Source organism: Pollachius pollachius (genome assembly GCF_949987615.1).
Source record: "Pollachius pollachius genome assembly, chromosome: 17".
Taxonomy (NCBI): domain Eukaryota; kingdom Metazoa; phylum Chordata; class Actinopteri; order Gadiformes; family Gadidae; genus Pollachius; species Pollachius pollachius.
This window is the reverse complement of record NC_136950.1, coordinates 12,129,987-12,156,450: the sequence shown is the minus strand read 5'-3', so window position 1 is coordinate 12,156,450 and position 26,464 is coordinate 12,129,987. Positions and strand designations below refer to the sequence as shown.

Sequence of the window (26,464 nt, the reverse complement as noted above, 5' to 3'; positions counted from 1 at the left end):
TCTTTGATGTATTTGAGATAAACATTATCAAATTGCACTGCGTATGAATGTATATTTACACGTTATCAGACAAAAGAAGACAGTATTTCATTAAAAGGTTTATTCATTGTTTTGAGAGGATAACAATGTTTACAAAAAATGAAATTTTACATTAGAGCAATTCGGACAATTCAACAAGATATGTATTTGGTCATTGGATAAACATCCAGTCTCTCTCAAAAGAAAACAAAACATCAACACAATTCATATAACTTAGCAATTTGTTTTTGAAACAAAAACTATCGTGACCACTTTTCTTTCGTTGTCATATTTTTTTTTTTACAGTTCCTAAATAATTTATAAACTTTTTAAAACATATCACGTCAAAGAGTAAACCGTTTTTTCTTTTCTTTCATGTGTCGCTAGAGGAGCAGTTGTAGGAGCTGTCAAAATGTAAAAGTACAGTACAGTACAGTTGGCCGTAAAACCTTTGCGCTGAGTCTTGTGTGTAGGCGATAGCAGACCTCTCTCCGGACAAGCCCATTGGAATAGGTGTGTGTGTGTGTGTGTGTGCATACGTGTGAGTGGTGTAAGCGTGGTGGGGATGGATGGAGTGGGGTTAAAACCTACTTCACCCCCTTGTCTTGTTTTCTCGCCCCGAGAGTGGCCGGGTTTTCCGTGTGACGGTCCCACCGGCTCTTCTGAGGATTTAGGAGAGCTGCTGGATACACACTAAGCAGGGGGGGAGGTTTGACGAAACCCTGCGGCTGCCACCACCCGGATCAGGTGTATACAAAACACATGTGGAGCCCCCCCCCCACACACACACACACACACACACCTCCTACCCAGCAAGAAGAGCCTCAGGATCGTCTGTCGTGATTGTGTTTTGTTATGCTTCCATAGGCACGCTAACAGGAATATTATATAGGCTTTTCCCCCCGGTTTCGGTTTTGTCTGTCATTCACCAGCGTGTAAAGTAAACGCATGGATGTTGTCGTCCTGAATGCCCTGCCACAACCCTCGGACAAGTTGAGGTTTCTTACTGTAAGTGCAGCTCTTCATATTTTTTTTTTGTTGAATATACTTTTTAGCAATTCCAGGGAGAAAGAAATAAGAAAATGTTGGAATTGAAACAAGTTGTGCAGCTTCTTTTTTTTTTGTTCTCAACCGCAAGTTCAGGCTGGGGTTGTTACAAGAAAGGCCAAAAACTGCACAACGAATAAACAAGTGGGCATTTTATCACACAAACAGTTCCGTGAAGTTACGCATAAACTTTTAAAGAGTCGGCAGACCGAGAGCCAATTTCACTTAGTCGCGATGGTTTTCAACCCTAATTTCTTTCTTAGGTTTTGTACTTGGCGTAGTTTTGCTGCAATGTAAATAACATGTGCGCTTGTACATACTTTAGAAGCATTCAAAGAGGAGTCTTTCCATCGGATCACGTTAGAAGCATCTTAATGCGCTCGGGCTAAAGTGAAAACCGAGTGAAAAAATAAAAGGAACGAGGTTTTGGGGGGTGGAGTGGCTAGAAACAAAACAACCACATATATACAAACTCAATCAAACAAGCACTCTGAACACTTGCTGGCTGACAAAGAGATAATACTGAAGTACAAAAAAAAGGAGATGAAAAAAAATGGGGGAGACGTGTGGAGAAAAAACAGTCAAACTTTCAAGTCTGTCCCTCTGTCTTCTTGTAAACAGCAATTTGAAGTTAATTCTCCACAGCTGAGAGAGCTGAGGATCAAACGGCTGGATCAGAGAGGGGGGGGGGACTGGGTTATGAGGGGGGGGATTCATCTCGATCTACCTTGTTCAGAGCAGAAACATGTGAGCAAAGGCACCCCTGCCCACGTTAAAGGCGAGTGATAACACAGAAATAAATACAAAAATATGTCCCTTTTTGGGCGATGATCCTCTGGTGTTTAAAACGTATAAGTAAGATGTGTGTGTGTTTGCGCGAAACAAAACTAAAAGCAAACTGACTTCACCCTCCCCTCAGTCCCGGCCCAGCATCTGTGCATGTTTCAGCAGCCCATAGCCCCCTGACATGGAGAGGAGTCGTACGAACGCCAGACTGAGAGGTGGGGTTCCAGAGGGAGATGCTGGAGGCGTTTGCTTGCTTATCAACACACGGCAGGGCCAAGCCGTCTGAATGTCTCCCCAGTTATTGTTGGCCGGCCCGGCCCCCAGCGTCCGACAAAGACAAAACAGAGAGCTCAGTATCCAGTCAAGATGAGGCGTTTAGACAAAATAAGCACAATGCCGCTGGGGGGGGGGGGGGAGAAACGCTCCTGGGCGTTTTTCGGACCGTCTGTTTCCTCGTGTGTGTGTGTGTGTTTGTGTGTGTGTGTGTGTACAGCGTGCTATTTGAGTTCATGAGCTCTCTCGCAAAAAAGGCCGAGCTCATTCACTCGCTAAGGCACAAACCGTTTTGCATGGGTTCATTCATAAAAAAAAACAATCCTGAATAATGTCCATGTCTCTTAACATCTGTATATATTTATATTGAGATAAATTGAAGTAGAAAATATCCTTCACCATTTTTTCCAAAGAGGCACCTTTAGAATCAGCTCTTTGATGCTGCTTCAAAAAGAAAAGGCACTTTGGCGAGATACAACTTTCATAGTATAAAAAAAAAGAAACCAAGGAAAGAAAATCGTACGCAATCAAAATAAGTTAACATTACAAAAGTGTCTCGTTTAGGAAATACTGACGTCATTCTTGTCCATCGTGTCCAACCGCAAAACGCACAAGCCCACCGGGTAAAAAAACACAAATAAAAAGGGGTTAGGTCGTTGCCCCGGTTGCGCCTCATATAAACAAGTCCCACTAGAGAGGAACGCAGAGGGGTCTTCATCGTCCCGGTCGCCTGACTCACCTGAAGCCTCTCCAACACACGTGTCACACATCGACTCACAGGAAGCCTTCTCTTGTCCTTCCTTCCTTCCGTCCTTCCTTCCTCCCCACTTTCTTCACAAACCTTCTCTTCTTTCTAGGTTCTGAGTTAAACTCTGAGGAATGTTTTATTCTGCATGGTCCTTCCCTCCCCAAGAGGGAGAGGTGGTTGGGTGGCGTTGGTGGTGTGCGAGGGGTATCCAACGCTCCTCCCCAGGCTAGTACTTCTGCACCATGGGCACTTTGACAGTCTTGATCTCAGCTATGTGGGACGACTTCTGGATGATGCAGCTGGTGGTGCCGGCGGCGGCGTCCACCTGGGCCAGGTTGGTGAGCGCCATGGCGGCGTTGATCTCCCGCCAGTACCGCTCGTCTTTGCCCTTCGCCCGCGGCTTCTGCATGCCTCCGACCACCACTCCGATGGACCTGGCCACACAGAGAAAGACATGTGTTAGTGGGGTCTGGGACGTGTGGGGGAAACAGAACAGGGAGCACAGTATGTGTCACTCCTACGTCACTCAGTGTGAGCTAGGGCTGAACGATGACTCTAATTCCAACAGACATCACGATGTAATGGTTCATTTGCAAATCGCAAAGGCTATGATAAGCACTGGGATTTTTTAATTTATCTTTTTTTTTTAGAGATCTATAAGATTTGTCTTTATTTACAATTCATAAATAAAGATGTTAAAATATCAATTCATCTCAACACACAGGAATGGCCTAAAGGAAAGAGTACTTTATATGTTGACTTCTTCCAATCTTGTGTTGGTCATACTACAGAATGATTTCTTGCTTGTTTTGTGAACAATACAGAACATAAGAACTTTAAAAAGAAAAATCGCATACTACATCGCAATCGCATTATTGGTCGAAATAATCACAATTAGAATATTTCCCCAAATCATTAGCCCTAGTGTGGGTGATCTACGAGTGATGTTAAAGTCCTTGAGAGTGAGCCGCCCGTGCAGTGGCGTTGGTCAGAAGGGTCGCTGAACACTCACCCGCCGTCACATTTACTTGATCCATGCTCCATGGTTTCTGAAACGAGAGGAAAAGGAGAGGTTCGTTTTCAGACGGGGCCAACGGGAACTGATTGAGACACAGTTGAACTTAAGAGCTCAGGGAGTAATTGTGAGCCTGGGCGTGTGTGCGTGTCTCTGTGTGCGTGTGTGTGTGTGTGTGTGTGTGTGTGCACGGGTTCTACATCCGTGCGGTTGCGTACTCCTAAATGCTGGTGTGAGGTCTGCGTCAACAGAAACGCGTGTTGCTCTGCTTTCCGTCTTCATTGCGACGGTGGAACATACACAAGACATTTTGCAAGGAGCCATCAAGAAACAAGGTGACTAATAGGATAAAACCGAAGAAGAGGAAATGGTTGTTCATGACTCATAAGCTCCATTCGCTAATATTGAGTTCAAAAACAAATGGGCCGAGGCCAACGTAATTGTGATGTCTGAGGCACGGATATTGAACACGAGCGTAAAAGGAGTGACTGTGGGGGAGAGACAGAGAGATCGATGACTGCCTTTTCATTTTTTTTTTTACCGGTCGAATGGGAGCAATCTCTGTCATATGTTAAACATTAGAGAGGGAAAAGCAAAGTCATTAAACAATGAAATGCAACTTTTGTTGCAGCCCAGCCAGCCTATTTACTTTTCAGAGGACAAAAGGGTGAAAGAGATGGAGCCTGCGTGTGAGTTTGTGTGTGTCTCTGTGTGTGTTTGTGTGGGTGTGTGCATGTGTACGCATGCTTGAGTGTGTGCGTGTGCGCACTCTTAAACCCATTATATATGTCCTATCTGAGTTACATCTTAAGGTGACTTTTTCAAACAACACTGAGAACATTGACAAAAGTCTGGCTGCACATTGGTCATCAAAAAGGAACAGAATGTCGCCCCTTTCTAGTCATGCAACCTTCAGGCTTACTTCCTAAGTGAGCCAAACACAGAGTTCATACTCTCAGAGTTTATGAGAAGGTTCTTCTTAATCCCAGTGAGCCGGTGCCTGAAATAACTAAAAGCGTAGGCTAACTCTCAAAAGAGATTTCTGTCTAGCAAATCGACGGTTACGCTTATGGGACCTGAGGCTCATTCCCCTGAAATGTACAGTTCCCTGTCAGTTCCTCTCAGTGAATGTGACTGTGTGTAGTGGATGGACAGTTCAGTGTAAGGTGGAGCACTCTCTACTACACACACCATTAGAGAAGACCGGACTTCTGCAGACCCACAACATGACATCACCCACAACACAACACCACCTACAACACGACACCACCCACTATAAAAGCCCTACGTCATTCTAACAAGACGGTTGTTTAATGTTCTCTGTGCTAAAGCAAAATCTAGTGTCCCTCTCTGACTGTTGTTCTCATAGAGTGAGATAGAGTGAAGACAGGAAAGCTATAGATCTGCAGCCGCAGGCTATTAGCAAAGCGCTACAAGGGCCTAATCAACCCCCGATGATACGCTAGGCTAGCATGTAAGGCGACCCGCATGGACCTTCCCCGGCCCGGGGCTGAAGGGCCCCAATTATTTAATGTCCGGCCGTCTCCCGGTCCGCTTGGAAATGGTGGAATTCCACGGATTGATGCGTGCTCCAACCTTCAACCTCCTGTCACCACCTCTCTCTCAATCTCTTGCTCGCTCTCTTGCTCTCTCTCTAGCTTTCACTCTTTGTCACTCTCGCTCTCTCTCTCTCTCTCTCTCTCTCTCTCTCTCTCTCTCTCTCTCTCTCTCTCTCTCTCTCTCTCTCTCTCTCTCTCTCTCTCTCTCCCCCTCCCCCTCCCTCCGGCCCTCTCATCCTCACGTCCAGTGATTCTATTGAGTAATTTTTTGAAAGAAATACCGGAGCAGATTAGAGTGTGTGTGCATGTGCGTGTATGCTCTTGCACGCACAGGCAAGAGCGCTCGGGATACGATAACCAAGAAGGACAGCCTGCCGTTTGAGGAGATTTCCCTTTGCCAAACCATTCCATCGCAATCCACGCATTTTCTGTTGTCTGGCCATAGCTCCCTCACGCCCTATCTTTTTCGGTGGTTTATTTTTTTTCCGCCAGCCATTATCTCGCTTTGGTTGTGAGACCTTTTTTCCTTTCCTTTTTCCGTTCCCCCTCCTTCATCTTTATCACTCCGCTCATCTTCGCCTCCCTCACGTGTGCTGAAGTACAGTCTCGGTTCAGGGGCTCTCCGTCCCCTCTCTGAGGTTAAGGTAAGGTGAGGTTGAGGTTAGGTAAGGGTTAGTCAGAGCACAACACAAGGCATCAAAAAGGAATTCAAGGATTTGCAGCTCTTGGAAATAAGTAATTCTTTTCCTCTACGTAACTATGAATTTTACTTTGTCCTTCTGTCTGTACTATAACTCAGTTTACTGTACAATATTCATCCACCTTACATAGATTTATATGACTATAAGGCCATTTTGTGATGCTAGTGTAACCTCAGAGTAGGAATCTAGATCCAGAGCACGTAGAAGCAATGCAGTCTCTCCACACATCTTCGTCCTGTTGAGCTCCTTGAGTAACACCAATCCTGAAGTGCAGATTGGTCTATTTTGCTTAATAACGGCACTGTAATTGCAGCACAATTTACTTTTGTTTTTCATGTGTCGGGGAAGGGGCTAGTTGATCATCTAGCACAAGATAGATTGCTGTAAGCTCTGTTTACAGAACACTGTCAACACTCGCGCTTGCAACAGCCCCGCGCGAACGCAGCTGGTGAATGGAGTGTCGTCACCCCTGATCCAGTCGCTGCTGGTGGCGGCGGTGTCCACACGTTGAGCAGCTAAAGTGCAGCTCTGCGCTCACTGCTTACCCAGATGTTGCTTTCCCGGGGCCTGAGGTCCATGCCCTGTTTGTGGAGGGAGCTACTGCTCCAGATGCTATAAAAACATGTTTTACTGCAGGTGGGATGGATGCTCCTAGAAAGCGTTCCTCAAGCAGCGTATCCAATCCCTGGTTGGTTCGGACCAGACCCATCTCTAGTTCGCCTCCCTCGCCTCCATCCCCCCCCCCCCCCATGTCTCTGGAAGGGAGCAACTACTTGTAATAAAAAAAAACTATTTCCAGAGCCCAGTGCCTAAAACATCTAAAAGTCTGATTTTTTAAAACAAGGGCTCTGCCAAAGACACTACGAAGCCTCAATAAATCTCGGCGTCTTCTTTCCCCCCCATTATTTTCACCCACTTCCCCCCTCCCCCACCTCCTCCTCCTCACACACAAATATTTCTTTTTCGGAATAACTGCTTTTTACGAGGTCGCTACTGAAAGTGGGTCCACTCCGCTCTGACAGTGGAGCTTCATGGGCCGCCAAGGGGGGCGGGGGGGAGCAAAGAGGTCTGATGGTTCCTGGCACCGCCGCCTCGGAATCCAAAAATACTAGCTCACTTAACATTACCACAGGGTAATGAAGGGAGAGGACGGGCACAAGTAGGAGAAGAGAGGGAAGGTGAAAAACCAACTGAATAACAAGCCAAACAAACACAGGGGGAAGGAGGAAGGGGGGGGGGTGAAGGGGTGAGGCCAGGGGGGAGGGCTGGAGTGGAGGGTGAGAGTGGAGGGGGTGGGGCACCTGCTCCGGGAACGAGCAGGGGTGGTGGTGATTGTTGTGGATGAGGAGGAGGAGAAGAGGAAGAAGAAGAAGAAGAAGAAGAAGAAGAAGCAGGAGAAGAAGAGCGGTCCTGTGTCATCATTAACATCTGGCGTTGTTGTTAGCAACACACAACAATAAACAGAGCAGTCCCTGCTGTACAAACCCAGGGCTGAGGTGAATTAGACCAGCCAACAGACAAATAAACACATGTTCAAACAAACGGAGGAAGATAAACGGGCTGACACAGAGACACACACACACACACACACACACACACACACACACACACACACACACACACACACACACACACACACACACACACACACACACACACACACACACACACACACACACACACACTAATAAGGGGGTGGGGTTTATTGCGCCGCTCTGCACCTGGGGGGGAACGGAGGGCGGGCACTAATCCGCTAAGGGCTGACCTGCGGCGACCCCCACGGAGCAATGCTCTGATCACATGACCCTCGCTCTCTCGCTCGCCCGCGCACGCTTGCAGACCAATCAGTAGCTGACGAGGAGGAGGCGGACGACGACGATGACTCACGGCCGTGATGAGTCATAGTGCTGAAGGTTGAATCTTTTTTTGTTTGCCCTGCAACAAAATTGGCCTTCGGCATCAACCCGGAGCCGTGACACATCCAGGGCCTTTGCCGGGAAGAGCATCCCAGCACGGCAGGCAGATGAATGACTGGAGCTGAGTGCTGCTGAGACCCGGGCAGTGTTGAGTGACGAATGCTTCCAGTGAAACACCACTACGCCTTCCCACTGCCGACCAGGGATCTTATCTCCGCTTTAAAAACGAGAGCAAACCTCGACACTTTGTGGATGTGTGTGTGTGTTCTGGCTGACGCCACGGTGACTAAAATACATATGCTTGGCTTGGCCCTCCGTCTCATCCATTTTTATATCCGTATGTATATGTATGCAGATAGATACATTTGAACAGTCTGCAGTGTTCGCAGCGGTAAGGGGAGCCTGCAAACGATTTTTTGGCGATGCCTTGGCACTCGTCTGGCCCGCGTCCTGCCAAGTCTGCTTCAGACTGCCTCTCCCAGTTAATAGTCTCCCTCTTCCCCCCCTCCCTCCGTCTCTCTCTGTCCCTCTGTCCCTTCCTCTCCCACTCTCTGTCCCTCTCTTTCCTCCCCTCACACCCACCCTCCCTCCCTCTCTCTCTCTCTCTCCCCCCCTCCCTCTCTGTCCCTCTTTCCCTCTCTCTCGCTATCCCTCTCTCCTCCCTATACCCACTCTCCCTCCCTCTCTCCCTCCCCCTCACTCTCTCTGTCCCTCTCTCCCCCTCCCTCTCCCTTTCCCTTTCTTCCCCCTCCCTCTCTCTCCCTCCCCCCTCACTCTCTCTGTCCCTCTCTCCCCCGCCCTCCCTCCCTCTCCCTCTCCTCCCCCTCCCTCCCTCTCTCCTGTAGGATAGTAGTAGGATATGGGTTGTCCAAGCTGGCTGCTTCCCGTGGACGGCTAGCGAAGCACTGTGCCTGGACAGAAATTCTGCGTGCGTGCACATGCTTTCTTCCCCTGCTGACACACAACTCTGAAGGGCAACGATTTAACACAACCCTGTGGGAGAACAGTGCAAGCGCCGCACACAAACACACACACACGCATGCGGGCAAAACTGCTTTATCTGCGCTACATAGCTTTTTTCCATGGCTGCCGAACAGATGACATGGGTTTTTTGATGGACTGCACCGTAGGCAGGGGGAAAGATAGCAGACATCCAAGAAATAAGTATGGGCAACTTCCAGTGGTGCTGGGTGAGGACGACGCAGATATAATAAGTGAGACGCAGACGTTCCCGGGCCTTGCCGCCTGGTGCCAGTAAACAGCAGCTAATCAGAAGTCTCGCTGCATCAGCCCAGAGAGAGGACAGAATTAAACAGCCCTGTCAAGGAAAACTGCATCATCGCTCTCTCTCTCTCTCTCTCTCTCTCTCTCGCTCTCTCTCTCGCTCTCTCTCTCTCTCGGCACGCAATTTCTGTCTGGGGTTGTCATGATGACGTCAGCCGCTCGAAAAAGCCGCAAAATAAGGACCATCGCATGCGGACGGGAGGAGATGATGTCTTGAAAATTGGACCTTCGCTTTGAGAGTGGCGTGACACCAGCCCGCCGCAGATGGTAAACATGGAAACCGTTGTCACAGGACAACAGACAGAGGACGAGAGAGATAGAGGGGCAGAGAGAGAGAGAGGGAGAGAGAGAGAGAGAGAGAGAGAGAGAGAGAGAGAGAGAGAGAGGGGCAGAGAAAGGGAGAGAGAGAGAGAGAGAGGGGCAGAGAGAGAGAGAGAGAGAGAGGAAGAGATAGGAACAGAACCAACACATTAGCGAGGCCATAAATTGAGCTCATGGCAACGGAGAGTATAGACCACAATTACCCAGGACTGAAGACTCGCCACGGTAACGGTAGCCCCGCCCACCACCTCATTGACCTAGAAGCGCAGTGGGCCTCGGTGAGCAGTAAATGCTTAACGAGGCTTAATTATTCAGACGGATGCCTTATCATGTCCTGCATGTGTGGAAGGACTACATACCAAATAAACTACAAGACCCAGCAGGATCTCTCGCTCTTTGCTCTCGTGTGAGAGGAAGGAGGGCACAAAAGGGGGCGGGTGTGGGGGGGGAGGGGGTAGTGGAAACCTGCGGCCATCTGAGAGACATTGGACGATTTTTTAATGTTCTCGACAACCCCCGAAATACCCTGTTGTTCAGCAAATGACATGTTTTCTGACGGTGCTCACGACATGGTTAGATGGCTACTCTTTGCGGCGGTCGGCTGCGTGGCCGCAGTTTGCACTTTGTGTTTGTTTGAAGCCTCTGCACCGCATGCACTTGATCACACCTCTACTCCTTCATTAAACCTTGCCGTCTCTCTCTTTTTCTAAGGCTTTCTTCCTCTCTCTCTCTCTCTCTCTCTCTCTCTCTCTCCCACGCCCCCCCCGCCCCCCTCTTTTTGGTCCCGTGGGAACACAATGTCGGTCTATTGTTTCAGACGCAAATCTAAAAATGGAAGCAATTTGGGTGTTTTATACGGAACGGTGCTGAGTGCTTTGGTTTCCCTGACTGTAGCCAGCCGGGTGTGTGCTTGAAACCACCCAGTGCACCGTGTGTGTGTGTGTGTGTGTGTGTGTGTGTGTGTGTGTGTGTGTGTGTGTGTGTGTGTGTGTGTGTGTGTGTGTGTGTGTGTGTGTGTGTGTGTGTGTGTGTGTGTGTGTGTGCTTAAGTGCTGACCGTTCCTAAATGATCAGGTTGAGGGATTGGCCATGCTCATTATTTCATACTCTTCCAGCCCTGCCATCATGGGAGCCGTGCGTAAAACACTAAAACACTAAAACTAAACAAAAACAACGCAACAAAATAGCTGTTGTGTCTGTTAACTGCTCAGCCCTGGCCCGGTGGCTAGGATGAATCAGTGTCTGGCTCTAAAAGCTGTGTCGCGCCCAGGCCACGGTGGTCAGAGAGCCTACATCCTCCCTTAACGACCAAAGAGGCTCACTTTCCCTGTTTTCCCCATCCTTCCCGTCCTCGCTCTCATTTACCTTTCCATGCTAATGAAAGGGCAAGGCCGTTTCATTGCTCCGATTATGCTCAGCCACCTATGCTCGCTTCCGTTGGACAAACCACAGTCGGGGAGACAGAAACAAACTTTGTGCACAAATATACACCCTTGGGAAATATCCTAAGTAAAAACCTCTTTGTCTTGCCGTCAAACGTGAGCTTTGAATTACACCGTGACCAGAATGTGTGTTGGTGTGTGTTGCGTGTGTGTGAGTGTGTCTGAGGGACCTTTGGCTGCTTGAGTACTTCAGGGCCCGATCTGGAAAACCATAACAGAGCTTGAGTTAATTTAGTCCAACGGCTTCAATCAGCGGCCCCCTTTGCTTTGTATTAAAAGCGAGGCAGCCCCTTCCACGTTGGCCTGGACGAGGTCTCCCCTCCCAGTCCCGCTCATCTCCCCCATTAAAAGACTCTTAAGCCCAGACTGAGCCCAGCAAGCCTTGGCCAGCAGCGGTCCTACGGAACAACTCGCCTCTTGTCTCCCTGCTTCCTCTTTCCGAGTCAAACTGTGGAAAGAGGAGCGAGGCCAGTGTATCCACCGCTCTAGATTCCTAAGGTGAGCGGTCGTCATCCATCACTGTCCAACAAGTGGCAGGCATTGTAACCATGCCAACTCCCGCTCCCACCACTGTCTCCTGCTTCCTCCTCTTCACTATTCCCTACCGGTCGCATTCGTCCATACGGCCAACCGTTCAGTCATATTCATGTTGTGTTGTGGGTCTTTATATCGCCCCCCCCTGAATAACACTGCTGCATTTGTCTTTAAAAGGACAAAAAACGAATTAAGCGTCGAGGAAATCCTGCGTCGGTTTAAAAAAAGATACAAAGACTTCGCTTTGGATGGTTATCTCAAACATCGTAACCGTTGGTTATAAATTTCCACCTGCCCTCCGAGCCCGGTTCCAACCTACATAAGAGGAAAGCCAGGGAGCGGTGGAAAACCCAAAACCCAGTTTTTCCGTATTAGAGTTACTATTCTCTGCTGCGGAGCCTCCTCCGTTTATCGGGGGGAGGGGGGGGGGGGGGGGGGGCATGGTCCCTTTCAAGTGGTGCAAACTGGGATTCTAATAATCGTCTGGCCGCTCGCTGGGACCTAATTTCAGAGGCCCAAAGCGGACCGCAGAGGCCCCTGTGTCGAAAAAAAAAACGATAGCGTTTTCATTTAAAATATTTCCGACCCAGCTGTTCGCTAACTGCCGCCTGCCGCTGGGACAATTAAGCGGCGCCCATATCGTTAAACGCAGGTTGATGTGTGTCGTGGTGTGTGTGTAGTGAAACACACACAGATATAGCAGATATTCCCCTTCGGCAAGCAGGCGTTCCAAACACTAGTAGATTACATATCATAATGTTTTTGGCTATTTAACGTGCCAGACATTTTTATTCCGGTGTTAAATAATGTAATTATGGCATAATTAACTTAAATACCAAGAATAACATAAGTATCAGTAAAAGGGCTATATCTACATCAGTGAAAGTTTCCTGTGGTTAAATGACTCATTTTAAGGTGAAACACTTTGAGGTATTTATTATTCTTGTGACGTGTTACATTGCGCGGGTTATGACCACTATGGACAGATGCAAAATGTCTCCCGTTTCCTCAGCAGTACAGCTATTAACGCTGCTCTATAAAACAGAGCTTCAACCAATGACAGGCCGGCTTGCGAGGTCTGACCAACACACTGCAGTCCATAAAGAGAGTCAGGGAATTAGTTGGCCAAATAATGATCTCTATCACATCAGACAGGGTGAAATCTGGTACCAGCCGAGAAGAAAAACATTCAGCCAGATTCCTTCCATTTAATATCCCATTAAAGGGTCATTTGGCATGAAATCCCTGGCATGTGCATTGGAATTCTACTGTTTCTTGTCTTCAATGAAAACTCCCCATTGGGGTGGGTGTGTGTGTGTTTTGTGTGGCTTCGTTTTGTGATTGTGAACTTTTTGTAGACTGTGTGAGTGCCGAGCGTGTGTGTGTGTGTGTGTGTGTGTGTGTGTGTCTGTTTTCTAAATGTAAATTAATTTTGTATAAATCTTTATGGTTTGCAATGATTGTGAATTTTCTGTACGCTGTTTGTGTGTGCTTGCATGCACGTGTGTATGTGTGTGTGTGTGTGTTTTTGTTTGTGTTCATGCATGCGTGTGCGCAGGGGCGGGATTCGGGCACACTGTGTTTCAGGGCCAGCAGCAGTCTGGTTTTCCAGCGAGTGGACAGAGTAAATCTACACCCACCATCTCCTCCCCACGTCTGACTGCCCTCTGTAGTCATAGATAACACCGGGCTCAGGCGGCCCAAAGCCAACCAGCCCTTCATGCACCCTCCTGGCCAATGGGCCGGCGGCTGCCAAGCACGCCACTGTTGCTTAGGCCAATCACAATTGTGTTATGTTGGGTTAAAGAAAGATGAAGAATATAGGAGAGGATGAAGAATATAGGAAAGGAATATCCAAAATCTAAACAGAAGCAGCTTGTCGCATCTTGCTTTAATTTCCCCCTCTTCTGTCGTCTCCCCCTCTCTTGCTTCCTCGCCTCACGAACGCACGTACGCACACTCACTCACTCACATAAACACATGTCTCTTAATTGTTCTCTTGCATTCTCAATTTTTGTGATCTCCAAATCACTTGCTAGCTTTCTGACTTTAGTGTTTCTGAAAATAAATAAAAAACACTATTGAAATTCCGGCAATCGTTACTTGTGGATGACAAAGGACTTGACAGATGAAGTTGTTGACTAGAAAAATATCAGGAATGTGCCGAAATAGAAGGAGAAAGAAGGAGAGGAAATGATGAAAACCCAGTCTCCAAACTGGTGTTCTGTCCCTCAACCATCTTTTACAAATTTCAAGGTTTATTTCAAATTATACGATGTAGTCTTTGGGCTTTTTGGCCTGGAATTAACCACTTAGGGAGTGGATTAATGTGGGACTTTGGAACCGACAATAATAATAACACTTGTATGTGTCTCAACACAAACCAAATTTATTGTGAGTTGAGAGGAAGAACAGATAAAAATTCTACCTCGTGATTTAAAAGAGAGTAAACCGCTAAATTCTCTTCTGTGCCATCTGTAGCCAAACAGGTGCCTCTGCTGCTTCCACTGATAGAAAGGATAGAACATTATGTCCAGAACACACGCACACACACACACTGACCCACGCACACACATACACGCACACATACTTTCTCCATGTAGGACGTGATTCCTGAAATTACTCCACTGTTTTTTCTGGGTAATTTGAAACACATTACTCTAAGGTTAAAACAAAACAACACATAAAAAACAGACCTGCTCTCTTAAACCCTGAAACTCCCGAAACAAAGAGATCTCAGTGTTCCTCCAACAAACAGCCAGGAACTTGCTCTCGCCAAAGCTTGGAGGACCGTGATTGGCCCAAAGCACCTGTTTAATGGAAAGCCGGGGCAGAGCCGAAGTGTAAGGCTTGGTGGACTCGTTTTTTGCGCAAGGCCCGGCCTAAAGGCACCTAAACACGCTGAGTTCAAAGTGGCAGCGGGCCACTCCAGCATAATGTGCTTTCATAAACCCTCCCACCTTTTTTATGGAGTCACGGCCGAGGGATTCTGTCACCTCACTCCGACCTTTAACAATGATCATACGCCTTTGTTTTTATCTGATGAAAAACTATTTTGGACGTGGGAGTGCACAGGACACATGTACAAATATAGGCATGCGTTTGTTTATTATTAAGAATGCCTCAGGTGCGCATATGCCAGTGCCCCCCCCCCCCCCCCCCACCATACACACACAAATTCCCCCATATGTACACACACACACACACACACACACACACACACACACACACACACACACACACACACACACGCGCGGCGTCCGGCCGCGTAGGACCTCAGTGCAGGATCAAAGGCATGCCAAACAGTAGTATGAAAGAGAGGGAGCCGCGCAGCACATGGCCTTGTTGTGTCTGGCTGTCTGCAGAACCCGGTTCGCACGGAGCAGGAACACGCCGGGGGAAAATTCCTCTGTGTGCTCAGCAGCAGAGGTCGGGACCAGGGGCCACGCGGGGCCGTCGGAGTGTGTGTGATCTGACGCCGAGGAGCGATTGGGCTGTGCGACCCCCCGAGGTGTGTGTGTGTGTGTGCGCACCGCCCTGTGTGTTTGCAATGTGTTTTGCGGAGAATGTTGCGGGTTCTTCGCTTGCGTCTAATAATAACCGAGTTATAAGAGCTGGGGAGTCTTTCTTTTGGAGCGGGGGGGGGTTCTGCATCTTTGAAGTGTGGTGGTACGGGAGTGGAGTCTTAAGCGGGAGCAGAAGTAGTGGAGCACGGTGTAAGCGGAGACAGCGGTGGAATGACACGATATGGGGAGACGCACAGAGGCAGGAAATTAAACCAGAATCGACTGGGGCCGGGCGAACCAAAACAACAGAGAACAGCAGCAGAGAGAGGATTGTGTTTTAAGGGTTTCTAGATGCCAAATAAGGACAAAAAAAAACTTAAAAAAACTTGGGTGTTTCGCATCTCTTGGGACGGTTGTGATGTGGGCCGGATTTCCCTTCTCTGGGTCGGCTTTAATTCTTTTTTTGTTCATCCACATCCTTGTGACACAGTTTTGAAACTCAAAAAACCTTGAAACTGGGGCGCCCCGAATGCCCACCGGGTAGAGTGCGTACCATATAGGCCCAGTCCTGATCGCAGCGACCAGGGTTTGAATCCTGCCCTTGGCCATTTGCTGCATGTCGTCCCCTCTCATCCCCCATACCCTCCTCTCTATCTGTCTCTATTGATTACCTTTGTCTGTCCTATGTTCATTGTGTGCTGCTACCTTGGCCAGGGCTCACTTGTAAAGTAGATATCTATCTCAATGTGATTTCTCCCTGGTTAAACAAAGGTATATCAACCTCACTCTATAATAAAGCATAGAAATGCCAAAGAAAAAAAAAAAGTATAATATTTTTTACCTAAATACTAGACCACAAACAGAAACAGCAAGCCAGTCGGCGGCCATCAGTGTCTTCCTCACCTGCCCGGTAGACGAAGTTGGCCTCGGCCTCGGAGGACGAGGGCGACAGCAGCTCGTCGTCGTACTCGTTGGAGCTGAAGGAGCCCGAGTGGTTCCGCCGCCGCGCGTCCATCACGGCGTTGGCCACCATCACGTGCCGCAGCGAGTCATTCAGGTAGCGGTGCAGCAGGCTGCTCTTGTACTTGGGCGGGGACACGTAGTCGTCGGGCTCCGCCGCCGACCGCAGCCCCGCCCCCATGTCCATGGCCACGCCCACCACGCCGGAGGAGCCCTCCTTCTTGATGACGCTCTGGTACATGGGCTGGCCGTGCTCGCCCACGCCCACGCCGTTCGCCGTCCGCTGGGGGTTGTCGCCGTCTGGGTGGGGAAGGGCGTCGCCATGGAGATAAAAAAATAAAAAGGGGACAAAATGCGGCATGTTATTCCGGGGACAGTTCACGGTAGAAGAAAAAGGTTCAACATTTATGTTTTGGGAGGATTTTAAGTTGCAGTACAGAGGTCTTAAACAAAAAGGAATTTCCAGAAACGAAAGGATTATGTTGATGTTTTTAACTTGGAACCAAACATTAAAACTTCACTCGCACTTCAAACCAGGGGCAAGCTGATAGGACTGCCTTAAAAGGGGGGGGGGGGGGGGGGGGGGGGGGGTATAGGATGCGATGGGGGGGGCGGGGGTCATTACCGGTGTCTATCTGAGACCGGTTACGAAACTGTAGCGGATGACCCACTGCAATCCCTGGGCAGAAACGAATCGTTTCTACGCCACCTGATGGAAGAATACCAGGGAAACATGATGAAACTGCCACGCTGAGGGGGGAAGGTACAGATGTTAACAAATAATAAATGAATAAATAAAATAATGAATGAATGGGTAAATAAATAAATAAAAGAATGAATGAGTAAATAAATAAAGGAAGGCAGCCTTGCGGCAGACGGAGGCCAATCAAGAGGCTAACCTCCAGCCCCCTGATAGCATCCCTCTGCCAAGACGCTAGGGGCGTAATTAAGGTCCGACTCAAAACTCGGCAACCCACTGGATTACAATTACGGCTTTCAGGTATCCGAAACACATGGGGAGGGTTAGCATATATATCCTTCGAGGGTAAGCATTTACCCCAAACCCTAACCCCCCCCCACTCTCCAGTCCTAAAAAAAGCCAAAAGCTTATTCGTGGCTATAATTCAGCCCTATATCTGCTCATTTACTAGGTGCTAAACAAACGTAATGTTTTATTCGTGCTAAGCTAGCGAGCGACCCCAGCTCCGCAGGGGGGCGGGGGGGTTCACAAAGCAAGACCCTTCGCGCAGGGCGGTAGGGAAGGTCCATTTCAGGACAGCCGGAGGAATGTTGGCCTGGGCTCCGTGGGGTCAGTCACGCGGGGCCCCTGTAAATAGCCTCCAGAACAAAAGCCAGAAGGCTTATGAACATAATGGCCGGGGCCCGCTTTCTGGCCCACGGGCCAGGAGAGGGAGCCGATCTTTGGGTTGGGGGTGGGGGGGGTGAACGCCACTGACCATAATGTGACAGCGGGAGAGAGGAGGCCGGGAGATAGAGCCCAGCGGTGGTGCGGGCGGTGGAGGTAAACACAATGCAAACACCGCCGGCGCATTCCACTGCGTGGCCGCGCGGCTGCTCGCTGCGCCACTGAGAGCTTAATGAGGGACCATAAAGAGACCTCCTCCGGCTGTCTTCTGGCTCCCCTGTTACAGGCTTCTTTGGGTCCTTTTTAATTGATAGCTTTGTAGTCGATATTATGGAACGCTGTTCTGTGTATATTTGCTCTCACAATGTCATCGTTGTGTTCATGTGTGTGTTTTTCTGGGTGCCCTTCAATGTGTTGGTGTGAGCATGTCCCACTATCATTATTATGTATGTGAGTGTGTGTGTGCTTGTGTGTCTTTGTTTTCTTTTGTGTGTGTGAGTCATCAATGAGACATGAGTATGCGTGAGTGAGTGCGCTTGTGTGATAAAAAGCATGGCTGACAGTCAGACACTCATTCTCGATTGCGGGCCGAGAGGGAGAGAGAGAGAGAGGGAGAGGGAGAGGGAGAGAGAGAGAGAGAGAGAGATGGGGGAAGGAGAGAGAGAGAGAGAGTCTACTCTGGTGGGGTATCTTAATGACAGCGTGTCAAATGCTCGGCGGGCCCACAGCGTCGCTGGGCTGGGACACACTCACACACACACACACACACACACACACACACACACACGTACACATGCTTTGTTTTTGGACCCTGAGCATTGCGATGCATAGCAAAGCATCCTGCTGGGAGCAATAAGGGAGAGTGTAGCGTGCCTTGTGCGGTGTGTACTGTACATAACATGGTTATGAGTCATCTGACTCCATTCCGAGAGGATAAAGCAATTGCCTCGTTCGACACGAGATTGATTTATGGTTTTCTCGGTTATATATTACATGGGAACATCTATGCCATGTGGGCAAAACTGGCAAGAAAAACAAGAAAACAAATGTTTCTGCGAAACATAGAAGTATGAGCTAAACAAAACCCTTCCATCCATTTTTTTGGGGGAAATTGTGGGGCCTATCCCAGCTGGATTGTTTAAGGAAAGACCCTCTGAATGGGACGCCAGGCTGGTACGGCATTAGACACACCGTCCTCACCTGTAGATCATTTTGGTCTCTCCGACTACAGCCTAAAAGGCTTGTCTTTGGAAGTGGGTGGTCAGGGAGGTACCCTGGGGTACCATGAGGATTCGAGGAAGGTCTTGGAGCTGAGAGGCAAAGAAACTACCCGCCTTCCCAACCACTGTGTCCAAGAGACAATTGATTTATACTTGTTTTATTGTATTTAAGAGTAAAAAACAAAATAATAGACTCGTGCCCCTTCATATTGTTAACATGCTGAACGTTGTCCGCGGGGGTTAATGCAGTCGCCCAACTTTACGTAGGCAATCACGATCCTTTCCTCTGGTTCTGCGGCCACACACGACACTTCATGTGCTACTCGCCGTTCATGCGTTTTAAAGAACTGTAAACTTAAAATCGGCCGAGAAACGGGAATGTCAAGGTGAAAAAGAACCCTTCTTTCGCGTCGACATTCCGTTTCTCGGCCGATTTAGAAACTTGGTTGTGGTTCAACGTTGACGCGACGCAATGACCACGCAGTCGCTTCGACGCAGTCGTGACCCTGTTTTGGTACTCGGGTTTATGTTAGCGAACCAATCACAGCCCTTGCTGCTGCGTCGCCTCGACACAAGGTAATACTTTTTGAGAGGTGCACGTCAGGCCCTTGCGGTGGATGCAAGGAGGGTCCGCAAGGACGTAATGGTTCTGTAAACCGCCTTGCGTTGCATCAACGTAGAACCATAACCAAGCCTTAAGTTACGGGGTTACTTGGGAGGGGGTAACGGCGGTGGTGACGGTGGTAGTGATAGGGTTTGGGGGGGGTGTCTCACCTTCCGAGCAGCTGTCCTCGCTGCTGACGCTGAGCCTCTCGGCGTTGCCCTGCACGTACTTGTTGTACAGCTTGATCCGCAGCGCCCAGCTCAGGTCGGGCTGCCGCACCGTGTTCTTCAGACGCCGCCGCGCGTTGGCGAACCAGTTGGAGACCTGGGCGAGAGACATGGAGAGAGAGAGGGGGGGGGGGGGCAATTTTAGTTAGAAAAAACCTGTAAAAATAAACACATATAATAATTTGTCAGTGTAAAAAGTCTGAGAGAGATAGGGACGGACATACAGTGAGATAGAGGAAGATAGCGAGGGAGAGAGAGGTAATTGGGTGCCAGCAGACACATCCGTTACTATTTTCCTTCCAAACACCTCAACATTCAATGCCAAAGTGGAGACTCTCCTCTCTGAAAGAATGAAAAGAAATATGCGTCTGCTCTCTGCCTTCAATTACACCGAGGGACAGAGTTGGAACTGCTGGAGTTAAGAAAATAAAAGTCTGTTGCCAGCACTTTGAGACAACCATCTGGATTTTTGTGATTATCACAATACAGAGGTAGTACAACTAATGAATTAAATCATCTGAAAAACAAACAAAAATACGAAAATAGAGCTTTTACTTTGTGAACTTAGGACCTTCTCGCAAGTGTTCGCGGACCCCGAAAGAGAGAAAGTCAGAGAGCGAGAGAGAGAAATGATCTTTATAATATTAAGTTGTTCTAGTTGCTGTTTCGCTTCGCACCCTTAAGCCTGGTTTGTTGGACGGTCAAACTCCCCAACAAAATGTTTCTTCGCTCCAAGAGTTAGTTTTATCGAGTTGCAATGAAGTAGAAAAAAAAATGGCCACTTGAGTCACCACCTGTGTCTGTTTCGGCGGCAGGGCGGACCATTTAGATGTTCTACTACAATAACGTGTCATGCTCAATAGGCTCCAAGCGACTTATGAAGTTTGGGCGGGGTAGGGTTGGAGAACTGAGCGGTTTGTGTGTGCGTGCGTGCGTGCGTGCGTGCGTGCGTGCGTGCGTGCGTGAACGTGAGTGGAGCAGGTTCATGCTGGAACACTTATTCCCCTCCTTTGACCCCCTCACTGTGCTGCAATACGGCGCAGAGTTCCTCTTTCGCCGAGACCGCCTCCCGTTGTCTGGAGCCCCTGAGCTCACTGGGCCGTGCCTTGGCATGGCAAGGGGGGGGAGGGGGCGAGCGAGCTCAGCGCTCAATGTGAATGGAGGGCGAGAGGGGGGAGAGGGACGGGAGGAAGGAGGCGCGTAGGGACGGCTCATCAGCGCCACATGTAGCGTGGAGGAGACAGAGACGACGGCTCCCAGACAAGAGCAAAGACATCAGCCAGGAGGGCATGGATGACCCCTCTGCAGGGGGGAGAGGGCCCCGGGTGGGGGAGAGGGCCCTGGGTGGAAGGGTAGTGAAGTGGGGAGCGCTTTGATTAGCTAAAAAAACAATAAGCCCAAAAGAAAAATGTTTTTTTTATGACGTACAAAAGTTCAGATTATTTTTTCCTTGTGGTTGTGATTAGATTTGACTGTAAAGGCCAACAATGAAGATGACTTTGTCTATTTGTTTGTATGCATGTGTAATGAAATTAGGCAAATCTTTGATTCGCTTGGAAATGGTGAAACTTGAACCGTATCGAGACCTGCCGCTGTGAGTATGGGGCTGGTGTGTTTTCTGTCTGTCTGTATCTGTCTGTGGACATTTGTGTGTGTGTGTGTGTGTGTGTGTGTGTGTGTGTGTCTCCCCTGTGTGTGTGTGTCTGTGTGTGTGTGTGGGGGGGGGTTGTGTATTTGAATGTGTGTGTGTCTGTGTGTGTGTGTGTGTGTGTGTGTGTGTGCGTGTGTGTGTGTGTGTGCGCCTGCGTGTGTGGTGTGTGTGAGAGGCCAGTACTCCTGGGTCTGTCCCTCACCAAAACAAACAGCTTCATTAGGCCCCAAATGAGAACCACATTAGGCTGTGTGGCCCAGGGCTGCAAATAGACCTCCATAGAGTTCCAGGCCATATTGCTGACCTTGTCAGACAGATGATACCGTTTCAATGCAGCTGCACGTGCCAGACAAACACAAACAAACACACAATCATACTGACTGTGACTCAGACACACACACACTGACTGGTTCCCAGACACACGCACTTGACACCAAACTGACAGACTTGTGCAAACACACACAGATGTAGGCACATGCACGCGCACAGTCTTACAGACTCATGCGGACACACTGTTGAACTTTGTATTTTGAGATTGTGGAAGCATGAAAGAGAGTGAAAGAGAAACAAGATGTAAATTGTAATCTAAAAGGATACATCAATGCTGATTAAAACCCAACAGACTACTGTTCAATAAATATGCAGTTACGATTTTGAAAAGGTGAAATTGTACGGTCGTATAAACATATCAACATGAAAGGGGACAAAAACCAATAATTCCAATCAATGATTAAAAGATCTCACTGTGTGTATTTGTTGTGGAAAAACTCAACCCACTAGCGGGGTCAGCCTGCTTTGAAGGCAGAGAGGGTGATGGTTCATAGGGCAAGGTCCTCACCTGTACCAGGGTCATTTGCGAGCCGAGAGCCAGCAGTATCTTCTCCGTCTTGGTGGGATAAGGGTTGTCTCTGTGCTTGTATAGCCACTGCTTCAGTGGACGGGCCATGTCCTGAAGAGCCTGACGTTTATGTCGCACCTTTCCGCCGTTTGGACGACCCCTGCATTGGAGGAACGAATGCGCCAGGAATAGTAAGCCTAGGCCCTGATCGACAAGAACGAGACACATTCACTATTGGCCGTGTGTGTGTCATGTTTTTTTAGGACTTTTCATGTCACACCGAATTTGGGTCCCCACCTAAATGGGAACACATTGGGAATAAAACGTAAGTCTCAGTGAAAGTGTGTTGATAGTGTGTTGTGTGTCACATACCAAAATCTAGTAAAAATGTTATCATTTTAGCATAGCATCGCTTCAGGTGACGTATTCAACAGTAACATCTGTATTTGAATAACTGCTGTGCTCAACTATGTAAAAGAAAACACAACAATCAACGTCAAACTTTCCCAACAACTAGGCTTACATTACTAAATGTAATGAGTGTGTGCAAATTCGTGAGCAAAAGCCCTCTTGAAATAAACAATGTGCAATTAAAGTGTATCGGGAAGGAAAGAGGATGGAAATGGTCGCTACATTTTATAGAGTTCCCTGCAACCACAAGTTGATGTCGCAACCAAACAAACAAACATGTTTTCGAGAAGAAATCAGTTTCTTTGTTTTTAATACACTCACTCAAGAACTGTTTTTGGAAGTGTTTCTGGAGGAAAATTACATATAGGCCAAAAAACAACGTTCCAAGGATTAGATTGGGATTTTAAAATATAAAAATAAATTATGAACACATGATTTATTTATATGTTTTGTTTAACCAGTATGTGTGCCTCTCTTTGATTGGTCAACATTGGTCTGAAATATTTTCTGAATCAATCTCACCTGCAGACAACTTCAGGTTTTCTTGAACCTGTAGATGTCACTATGGCGCTGCAGCCTGCGTATTCTCTACTTTATCTCGCCCTAAACTTTGCCGCAGATGTAACACATTTTCTTCCAATCTCAGGGCCGACTGAGGTCTGTGTTCTACAAATATTTTCCTTGTAATCTCGATCTTTATGAACACCCTAAAGAACATTAGTACTTTTTGTTCTGAACATTCTAGGCTATATGCCTGGTTGTCACACACACACACACACACACACACACACACACACACACACACACACACACACACACACACACACACACACACACACACACACACACACAGCACGTAGACAACTAGGTGGAATTATTTGCTGTTTTCTACAGCCGCCAAACATCCTTGAATCGCCTCCCAAGTAACACAAAAATAAAGGGCTCACGCACGCGCACACGCATACGCAAACAAACACTCTCACACACACACACACACACACACACACACACACACACACACACACACACACACACACACACACACACACACACTTCAATGCAACATGCACTCTCCCAGCCGCAAACTCAGTCCTCCACACAAGACTGTAGCCAATTATCCGTGCGTGTGTAGGATAATAATCATAAGGTTATGGGCTTATTCGTTATACAGCATTGTTTGTAAATAGACATTAAATATACACAGGCGGCCTACTGGTGCAAGCGCACTATATATATGTTAAATGTAGGACTTTTTTTGATTTGGGAAAAGGTGATTGACTAGACCACACGGTGAGTCAAAGGGCACATTTATTTATTGGAACCAGATGGAGGCTGTAAACTATGTATTTTAAACACGCTACTGAACACGAGCTGAACTACTTATTAATTTCAGTTGAATACCAACTGGATAGGCTTAATAAAGACCAGAGGAGAAATTGTTTCACATACATTTCTCGTTTTTGGCCCATGTAATCGAACAACAATCAGATTAGGTTACCTTGTTGCAATTTGCCCCTGCCAATTGCTTACTCCACATTGTAGAAACTCCTAATTCGGTCCATTTAGTCCATAAAGTATACACATCCGACTGCCTATTGAATTAGGCTCAAATATAACTTACTTGGTTCCATGGCTTATTAATTTGCCAGACATACATTTGTTATTACCGATTCCTTTATGCGTAAACGCGCAATTACGCATAATTGAGGTAAATCGTTGAGGGCCATATAATAACGTGTAGGTTGTCTAATTGATTCTACCTAATTCTCAACGGAAGTTTCCAAACTTTCAAAGGCGGACAAAAAAAATAATTCATAGCATGTGATAAATAAGTGTAGCTATGACGGTTGACATACCCGGCTCTCCTGTGTCTGGCAGCGTTGTCTTTCATGGCTTGGCTACTGGAAAGAAGGTCTGGATGTTGCCCGTCCATGACTTCTAAATAGTTTCTGCTGCTCATCTCAGCCTCCTTTGCCTTCTCCTCGAACAGGACCTGGCTGCTCAACTTGTTAAAAACAATGGTATTCATCTTCGCCGAGGTATATTCCCCCGTGGTCACTGCACAATAAACCTCCTTTTGGATGGCGCTGAACGGAGCTCGCACAGTATCCTCGCGTCTCTCCTGTGGAACAAATGTACATAATATTTTATTATGCAAATACAATTGTCTGGATATCCTTATCAAGCTTCTGTTCGCGCTGTGGCTAAAATCATACGTCCTGCGTAATGTGGATGCAGCAGCCTTACGCATTCGAGTCGTTGCATCTTTTTCAAATTTGCAGAATGAAGAAAGATGAACTGGTATCAAATATGATGAATGAGTACTTGTTAAGTAATGCTCAACAGTATGATCCGTCTTGGCTAAAGCCAGAATGGGGAGGAAATAAACCATACATGAGTAAAGATGAATTTACTCTTCTGTCAAGGTGTCATCCTTCTTAAAAAGCGTTCTGACGTGTCGCGAATTATTCATCAATATTATTCAATGCTGATGACATCACTAATTTATCCTCAATATAATAATTCTACACGATCCACCGTAGAATATTCTAACAAAATGCAGTTTCGCTTAATTTCCCTCAAAAAAAATCTAAAAGGTGAAAAATCTATTTAAAGGTGTCCATTCAACTTCAATGTCCATCGAGGCATATTATTTACAATGCATCAGTAAATAAACGATGGGTCAGCATAACGTCTAGTCCCGGTAAAGTTATTGCCCTAACACGGTGCCATCCCTATGTCCAGACCGGCCAAACACTGCCATCATGTCACACGAAACACAAACACATGCATCGCATCCCATAAAAAAAATACCCAATTCAACACATAAACAAAAATACCACAATAAACCATCTTTGAAAACTCGGTCATTACCTGCTCAGCTCCCCTCCCTGTGTGTCTCTGTGTCGTGTATAATCCCGAGTCCAGTCGCCCATTCCCTGCTCACATGTTCACGTTTTAAGTTCCTGAGCTGAAACCACACGAACCGCCGCTGCCTCTCAGCTTTATTCAGCGGCCCGCCGCTCGGCGCCCCGGACTCTGTATAACTCACCCGTCTCATGTTTCCTAGCACGCAGCCGTAGCCTGCGAACATAAAGGGAATGCGTTATGCTCGTTCCGCGGCCGGGCACGTAGGAAAGGAAGGGGGCGGCAACAAGGATCCATGCAGTCCTGCCGCTCGCTTGTGTTCAGTTAGAAGAGCATGCCTGGACCATTTCGATCTGTCTGCTGTTCACCCCCCGAGGGGGGGGGGGGGGGGGGGTAACTTCTTGAAGTTTGCTTTGGATGTGGATGCCCGTGAGACCCGAGGTACCCTGTGACAATCACTTTGCCACAAAAGTGCCTTGATAGCCCTTCAGAGCATTTAACTCGTCTGTCCTTGATCAAACAGGATAATCTCTGTAATTACCATAAGTGGTGATGCATTACAGGAGCAGGTAGTTTTATTCTCAACCTTGGGAAAGTCGTTCCTCGGCCATGTGGCTGGTCTTTTTTTTTTTATTGCCTGAATTAAGCCACCCACTGTATTTATTTTCAAAGTTTTAGCACACTTGAGTCAATTACCCCTCATGAGGGCTCTGCCGTATGCCAGACCTGGTATTTAATCCAAGATTCCTTTCACTTTGAGATTAGAATTTAAACAAGCATAGTCTGCCGCGGTTTGGTGACATTCAGAAAAAGGACTTCATTTTACAGGATGTCACCACCGGTTACCTCTAAAGAAACCCTTCAAAACGAGTATAATTAGCCTGGCTGTTGCATGCATTGCCCTGTGAGTCATGGACTGCTATGTGTTCCGCTGGGGTTTATCCAGGGTAGTGATTCGAAGGGACGTGACTAAGCAGCCAGGGCCATATGAAGGTTTAGGGATCCATGTAATTATTGTTTATTTGTGTTTATTTTCATTTAATAGGGAACGTTTCTTTAACTAACGACCAGTGTAGGCCCATCATGACCCAGGCGGTCGTGTAATCACTTGAATTAAGTTTGGGTGAGAGTTTATTTGCTTAAAGTTATGTGTGATATCCAAATTTGTGC

General features: G+C 47.7%; 1 protein-coding gene across 1 annotated transcript; it reads right to left on the bottom strand.

The window, feature by feature from the left end:
- Positions 1 to 119: 119 nt before the first annotated feature.
- On the bottom strand, positions 120 to 25,393 carry mkxa (mohawk homeobox a). Its single transcript, XM_079755077.1, has 8 exons — positions 25,301 to 25,393; positions 24,283 to 24,548; positions 22,016 to 22,175; positions 19,470 to 19,623; positions 16,735 to 16,818; positions 16,053 to 16,409; positions 3,885 to 3,921; positions 120 to 3,306 (listed from the first exon to the last, which is right to left on the bottom strand). The coding sequence occupies exons 2-8, from the start codon at positions 24,453 to 24,455 to the stop codon at positions 3,099 to 3,101; spliced, it is 1,173 nt and encodes a 390-aa protein (XP_079611203.1). The 5' UTR covers positions 24,456 to 24,548; positions 25,301 to 25,393; the 3' UTR covers positions 120 to 3,098.
- Between the last annotated feature and the right edge of the window lie 1,071 nt (positions 25,394 to 26,464).

Coding starts and splice junctions, on each gene's coding strand:
- mkxa (XM_079755077.1), bottom strand. CDS start 24,455: ATGAATACCATTGTTTTTAACAAGTTGAGCAGCCAGGTCCTGTTCGAG. Junction 22,176..24,282: donor GCCAGACACAGGAGAGCCGG/GTATGTCAACCG, acceptor CCTCCAATGCAG/GGGTCGTCCAAACGGCGGAA. Junction 19,624..22,015: donor CGCAAATGACCCTGGTACAG/GTGAGGACCTTG, acceptor TCTCTCGCCCAG/GTCTCCAACTGGTTCGCCAA.